Here is an 8,035-nt window from a genome sequence, read left to right as displayed (position 1 = left end):
GTATTAGCATGTTCACACCTGGAGTTAGCATGTTCACACCTGGAGTTAGCACGTTCACACCTGGTGTTAGCATGTTCACAGCTGATATTAGCATGCTCACACCTGGCTGTCCACTGTGACTGGACCTTAAAGTTGAATGTTAGCACCAGGTGTGAGCAGACTCTCAGAGAAGGGAAAAGAGCAGGTGTGAAGCAGCAGGTTGAGGTCAGATTCAGTGACCTCTGGTGGTGTTTAGTTGGTTTAGTTGTAAGCTAGTGACACAGCGACGGCCCCAACATGTCTCAGTTTGCCTTGACATGTAGGCACACAGAAATATGTACACATGGAGATAGTTGCAGTTCCTCATGTCTCCGCTCGGGGGTCGTCCTTCACACAGAGCTGCCGTCACACGTGTGAAGATATTGCAGAATTGTTCAGTCCTGATCTCAGAGTCCTCTCACAGGGGACACCTGGCAGAAATCTGGTCCACTATCAAAAACAAGTTTCTCAGAATTAAAGCGACTTTTGTCCTCGTTAAAATGATTCAAACATCCTCCCAGTCTTTACTGTTCATCTGAGTTTCAGCTACATTTTCAAGTTTAAAAAGCAGAGGCAGGAAATTTTCCAAAGACTGAGAAACCTGTGATGCATTGTGGGTCGTATGATGCTACTGTGGATCGCCTGAAGTTTGTGCTCATCAAGCTGCTTAAACACTGTCCAACGTCCACGTGATGAGACATCAGAGACACGGCTGAACAACCTGGAAGACAAGAAGACACTGAAGATAAGTGTGCAGTATGTTACATGTATGTGTTTTTGATCGTTAATGTCTTTCTGGCAGGATTAAAGGGACAGTTCAGGTTTTAGTCAGTGTATTACCAACAGTAGATGAAGGTCGACACGCCCAGTTTGGAGAAGCTCCGTGTGTAGGAAGCTAAGCTAACATGAAACTGATGCTACATCAGTGTATTACCTGCAGTGTACGCCTCTTTACCTTTCTGACAGGAAACCACCATTAAATAAGACAGTTATCACTCTCTACAAACCAACCAGACTCCATTCAGAAAATCAGTCATTTTAGCTCACAGAAAATTTAAAACACTCTACAAATAATCTAACAGATGGAGGCAGCAAGAGACCAACAACTCCTGTGTTCTGTGAGCTAAAATGACTGATTTTCTGAATGGAGTCTGGTTGGTTTGTAGAGAGTGATAACTGTCTTTTTTAATGGTGGTTTCCTGACAGAAAAGTCTGTCTGACAGAAAGATAAAGTGAAGAAGGACTTCTGTTGGTTGAATCTCCTCTATCAGCCTGCATGTGTGTGTTTCACCAGCAAGAATCTGGTTTTAACAACTTTCTTTGTCATCAGTGAAATGAAACCATCAGATTTTCAAACAGTGAGAAAGTTAAAGTGTTAAAGTGTTAAAGTGTTAAAGTGTTAAAGTGTTAAAGTTTTAAAGTGTTAAAGTTTTAAAGTGTGTCCTCACTGAGAATCTCAAGAAAACTGGCCTCACTATATGTTTGAATGTCAAGTCAATCTAAAACTCTGAAGTTCTGAAATACAGTTTTACCAACCTGTACAAACATGTTTACATAATTTACTTTTAAGTTTTAGATAAACTTGAATCTTTGAGTTTCAGAACCACCCAAAAATTCTGTTTTTCAAAACTTGTTCACGATGAGCGTTTTACGTTGGTGACTGACCTCAGTCCAGCGCCCTGTGGAGTGTCTCTCCTGACACTCACAATATTTGTATCTAATTTTTGCATGTTAGCATGCTGATGTTAGCATTCAGCTCAGAGCAGCTGTCACTGTTAGCATAGCAACACTGCTATCTAGTGGTTGGAGGTTTAAACACAAAATGAACGACTACTAAGATACCAAATGCAAGTTGTTTTCTATTTTTTTCTCATTTTAAGTTGAAGTTTCAGCTATTATGAAATATCTGTATAATTCAATTTATTTAGAATTGATCACTGAAATGTTCTCCCTGTATATTTTTTCTTCCACTGTACACTTCAAAAAACCTGAACTGCTCCTTTAAGACGAACACTATGAGCTACAGTGTGTCTGCAGTGTGGAGGACGTACGTATGAGGCAGTGATCCAGTGAGCTGCCGTCAGCTGGAGGTTCAGGCCAGTGTGTTGGGGGGGGGTCAGGGGTCAGTGGGGTCGGGGTGGGGTTGGTGTGTGGGGGGCGGGGTTTGGAGGCTCTGGGGATCATTTGAGACAGGGGCTGACCACGGTGGGTGTCGGGGGGTAAACCAGAGCCACGTTGACCCGCTCCGAGCCGTTCTTTGGACAGATGATCTCAGTCAGACCTTCAGGCCGTGATTGGCTAAGAAGTTCACCTGCAACACAACAAACACAACAGACACTCAGCTTCCTCTCGTTTATGTTCAGTTTGCTCTTCTTCATCTTCTTCAGGTGAAAACAGGTTTTCACGTTTGGACCTGACGGGATTGTGACAGGATTTATTTTATCAACCAAACAACTGATCGATTAATTGAGAAAACAGTTGACAGATGAATCAATAATGAAAGTCAGTGAGTGCAGCTGTCTGGGAGGTGAAAGAGTTTGTTGTTCAGCCACTAGAGGGCAGTTTGTTTCCAGTGTGACGAGCAGAGTCCCAGCAGGGGGCGCCGACTCGCTCTGTTTATGAACCACATCTGAGGTCACTTGTGTGTTTATGTGGGGACAGTTGAAACATTTTTCAGTCATATATGAAGAGGTGTTGTTTTCCAGGACTCAAATCTTTCAACTTAAATTTATCCGAGTACAGAACAATGACAGGCATCAAATTCACAAAAAGTTTATCAGTTTGAACATTAAATATCTTTTCTTTGTTCTGTTCTCAACTCATCAAAATCAAAAAGTTTTTACAAATCATGGCAAGTCTTTATTTATGTTTTACACAATGTCCAAACTTTTTTAGAACTGGGTTTGAAAATATAAATAAACATTTATGGGCACAAAGTGTTTCACTGCACACAGATAATATGACGCCATCAGGAGGAGGAGCGTTCAGGACGACGCCTGGGAGCCTGAACTCAGGGCAAAGTTCAGCAGGATGATATCTGTAGATTCATGTGAGCAGACTGAGCAGTTTGACTCGAAATAAAGATTTAATATGAGTGTGTGAGTGTGTGTGTGTGTGTGTGTGTGTGTGTGTGTGTGTGTGTGTGTGTGTGTGTCCACATGTTCTCCAACACTTCCTGTTCCTCTGCAGGTTTTTCCTCCTGCACAGGAAAACACTCAGAATCACCAGCAGCCTCTTTTCTTCATCCACCCGCCTCACGCAGCTACACAAGGCCTCCAGGAATTACACTCCTCCCACATCAGGAAACGGAGAGGGAAAGAAAAAACTGGTTCAACTTGTGAGACAAACGACAACAGCGTCTCTCTATGAAGAAATCAGACTTTTTAATTTTTGTCCTCAGTGTCCCACAGCTGTCCTGAACTCCACTGTCAGCTGTCTGTCCCAGACTGAGGACCTGTCTTCTTTCTGAAACTGACGCTCAACAAACTTTTCCTCATGATGAAATATAAACAGTGCAGTTATTATTCAGACACCACAACTTTTCTGGCTCAGATTTTAAATAATTCTGCATATTAACACTTTTACACAACTTCAGTGTCCGTTCGTCCAGAGAGACTCGCTCCGCCCACCGACACCACAACATGTGAGAAAATATAAATATGACATCATAAATACAAATAAATCACGGTCAGCTGAGATCTGATGAGAAAACAGACTGCAGGCCTCTGATTCACGTCTCTGAGCTGAAAACTGAACAAAGACGCAACAAAACATCATTTTAAAACAGAAACGTGCAGCGATGATGACATCACACTTCTACTTCAGAGCTGAGTCATATATTTTATTATATATGATCATAATTCATTCATCTAAAATAATGTTAATATACTGCAACTAAACAAGACATGCAAAGAAAAAGACTAATAATAAGAATAAGAATAATAAAATACTGTCTGTGCAATCAGTACTTTTACTTTTACTCAAGTATCTGTATTTCTACTGCAGTGAAGACTGAGAGGACAACAACTAATCCCATCTGACAAGAAATCAATACAAAATCAATGTATCGGCCGACTTTAATTGATCAGAAATGTTTTATAACCTGAGTGAACGAGACGTTTTCTCCCTGCAGCTGCATGAACACACACACACACACACACACACACACACACACACACACACACACACACACACACACACACACACACACACACACACACACAGGATTACTTTACATTAATGCCTCTCTGTTTCTCTGTTTCTCTGTTTCAGGTCGTCTATAATACCAGAGTCTGATCAGGACACTGATCTGGATTTATCTCTCTCTCTCTCTCACACACACACACACACACACACACACACACACACACACACACACACACTGCATATGCATGTAAAACCTGCTGTGGTGAGACAACAGTCTGTCGTCCTGCAGACACACACTCACTGAGGATCATGAGGACGTCCACCGTCTCTGAGGTCACGTGTTACTGTGAGGTCACCGCACACAGCTGCCACATCTGGATCAATGCAGACTCTCCTGGATTTCCACAATAAAATCCAGATTCTAATCTTTCAGTCACAGTTTGATCCCAGATTATCAGCTGACGTTCTCATTTATACTTTATGGACACGAAGGGACAAAATGAGTTTGATTTGTTCTGTCAACAACAACAATGATAATAATGATAATAATGAAAATAATGAGACCAGTAAGGTTCAGTTTAAAATGGTCAGAAATGTTCTTTTATCCACAAATAAACTCATGATTTATTGATGCGGATTATAAATCGGTTTGTCATTTTTAAAAAGTGGATCCCCAGAAAGAGAAAGTTCAGGAAACACTGATATTATCTCAAGAACTGGTTCTGATTCTAAATGTATTCTGTAATCTTCAGTAATGAGATTAAATGGTGATTTATTGTGATTTTTTTCTGTTAGCGCATCAATGGGAATTCCCATGATGTGTTAGCATCAAGCTAACTGACTAAACTTTAGTTATTTAAATGTAGCCTATATGAAAAATGTCAATTCAGGAATCATAAAAAAAGAATCGTGATACTTAAGAGAATCAGTTTTTTCCCAAAATGTGCAGGATCATTTGTAGACGAGCCAATAGGAACACCCCTTCTCTGACATGACCTGTGATTGGCCAGTTGATTTAAGAACATGTTCAAATGTTATTCTGTAACTTTTGTCCAGTGACGATAAAAATAAGCAGCGTACTGCAGCTTTAAACACGTTGCTTATGTGCTTCAAAGTGACGTCAGCTGTTATTAACCGCTGACTTAAGACATCGATAAAGTCTGAAGCATGAATGTTTCACAGCAGCATTAGACACCAGCGTCTGCAGCAGCACTTAAACCATCAGGATTATTGATCACTTCTGTTCTCTGCAGCCGTCAACCTCTCAGATACTCTCAGAGCTACAGATACAGATACGGGTTTCAGTTTTCCCTCAGTAATGACTGCAGGAGCTGCCATGAAGGTGTGTTACCTGAGAAGCAAAACCCAGGGCAGAAACAGCCTCAGACAAAAGCTGCTGCCTGTCAGGTTTGACCTCAGATGATTTTAAAGTGAAACCTCAGTATTTTTCAACCTGGACTCTATTTTCTCATGTTTTTGTGTCTCAGTGACTGATGTGGACAAACAGGCTGTAAACCTGGACAGCTGTGACCTGTCAGACTGCGTCCACTAAACGTCTTTGTTTTCCTGCTGACACACTCGGATTGTTTCAGGCCAAAACACACGACGCCGCGTCACGTGATGCGCGTCATGTGATGACATGAACACACAGGAGAAGCACCAAACTGCAGCACGTCAACCAAAGACTTTACACTTTTTTCATTAAAACATATAAGATTTCATTTTTTCTCAGAAATATTAAAACTTTATATTTTTTACCCAGAGATACAAAAACCCTAAAAACGTGTCATGAAGTGTGTAAACTTTTACACAAAATACATAAATGTTACATTTTTGACAGAAATATGTAATCTTTACACTTTTTTACTCAAAAATGTTTAATATTTCCTTTTTTTTTTTTTAAACAAAAACTATGTAAACTTTTCAGTTTTTATTCAAATACATAACATTTACTGGAAACATAAACTTCATGCTTTTTTCATACAAAAACATAAAATTTACTTTTTTTTAACATAAAAATACACATAAACTTTACATTTTTTACACAGAAATATTAAACTTTTATGTTTCTTTTAAGTCAAAAACATGTAAACCTGAAATTATTTACACAGAAATATGTAAACTTTGATAATCATCAGTTTATAATAATGTCACTGACAGTAAAAGAGAGAAGTTCTGTATTTGTTAAAAACTTTCACTGAGGATTTTGAACGCAGCTCTTTTACTATTTTAAGATCTGAATTTTTCTCCCACAGCTGGAAATCAGACGTGTTTTTCATTACTGGAAGCAGCTGACGGCTCACAACCAGCTGTGTGTCCTGAATTAGGTCAAAGCCCGATGACTCCTCCCCCTCCTCCTCCTCCCCCTCCTCCTCCTCCTCTTCCTCCCCCTCCTCCTCCTCCTCCTCCTCCTCCTCCCCCTCCTCCTCCTCCTCCTCCTCCTCACACACTGTGACTGAGAGGAGTCACACAGTAATCCACAATAACCTGACATCAAGACGCAGGAATGCCCCCCCCCCCCCCCCCCCCAAACACCGTCAGCAGGTAGACGAATCACTGACATTCCTGCTCCGCTCGCCTCATCAGCTCCCTCCTCGTCTCCTCGTCTCCTCGTCTCCTTTCACCCACAGGCGGCCATAAAAGGAAAGAGCCACTGGTGTGGGAGTCGGAGAAGTTTTCCTGTCTCCAGGAAACTCCCACTGGGATGTTGGATGTTTGTAAAAAAAGAATCAGTGAAAGAGAAGTGACTGAGCGTTCAGACTCTGCTCCATTCACAAACTGTTTCCAAACACATCACACTTCCTGTTTCACTTCCTGGTTTATTGTGAGGACGAGGAGACACTGAGGTTTGGTTTATAAACTGATCTGAACACAGACATTTCATGGACAATGACAGTAAGAATTTGTTGCGCCATGAAAAAGTCACATTTGTCCAAACACAAACTGCAGAGTTTCACAGTCTGATAATCTCTTTAATCTGCATCATATTTAAGGATCCTTTGTTCCTGTTAATCTGAGGTTGTGATCTCTCTCTCGTCTGAAACAGGACGGAGGTAAAGGACTCCAGAGACGCTGGTTTCAAGCACAACGGGGACGGACAAGTTGAGTGAAAATAAATAAACACAAGACAAGAGTGCAAATAAAGGACTGTCCTCATGTTTATCCTACAAGACAAATCATGTCCTCCTCCTGTCTGCGTCTCTCAGCCTGCAGTCACATTTAAATATTTACAGTCTTCAACTGAAAATAGAAATCTGTCCCTGAACAGAAGCTGTGAGGACCTGAAGAAGAAGAAGACGAAGAAGAAGGAGACGAAGAAGAGGAGGAGGAGAGACGGTGGCAGTGACTGTCAGCATCAGTCTGCAGAGTCACTCTCACTCCATATTGATGAGGGAGGATCTCTCTCTCTGTCTCTCTGTCTCTCTCTCTCTCTCTCTGTCTCTCTGTCTCTCTCTCTCTCTCTCTCTCTCTCTCTCTCTCGACACAGAGCAGCTGTTAACCAGGTCACACCGGCGACACCGACGACTGCACCGAGGACAAAAACATCAGCTGAAATCTGCTTACATCACAGCGATGAGGCAAGAAATGAGGTCTGATCCACCTCAGTCGACCCTCAGCCCAAACACTGAGAGAAACCTGCCAATCCCATGATGCACTGGGCTACAGGAAGTCATCATATCATAACTCAGTATCTGCAGAGACACTCCTTCTTCTTCTCTTCAGTCCTCCAGGTGATCCTGTCTGTTTCCATGGTTACACTGCTACACACACACACACACACACACACACACACACACACACACACACACACACACACACACACACACACACACAGCATGTCTCTATGACACAGAGTCACTAAAGTGTGAAG

At 41.6% G+C, this 8,035-nt stretch overlaps 1 protein-coding gene across 1 annotated transcript in view; it reads right to left on the bottom strand.

Moving 5' to 3' along the window:
• mfhas1 (multifunctional ROCO family signaling regulator 1) overlaps positions 1 to 8,035 on the bottom strand; it is a 24,047-nt gene continuing 16,012 nt past the window's right edge. The window contains exons 2-3 of the mRNA XM_084745647.1: positions 2,070 to 2,329; positions 1 to 739 (exon numbers count right to left, since the gene is read on the bottom strand). Coding sequence (XP_084601773.1) covers positions 2,199 to 2,329 — 131 coding nt within the window. The 3' untranslated portion in view covers positions 1 to 739; positions 2,070 to 2,198. The remainder of the gene's footprint in view (positions 740 to 2,069; positions 2,330 to 8,035) is intronic.

Source organism: Lutjanus erythropterus, chromosome 20 (assembly GCF_056507025.1).
Source record: "Lutjanus erythropterus isolate fLutEry1 chromosome 20, fLutEry1.hap2, whole genome shotgun sequence".
Classification (NCBI taxonomy): Eukaryota; Metazoa; Chordata; class Actinopteri; order Lutjaniformes; family Lutjanidae; genus Lutjanus; species Lutjanus erythropterus.
This window is presented reverse-complemented; position numbering and strand designations above follow the sequence as displayed.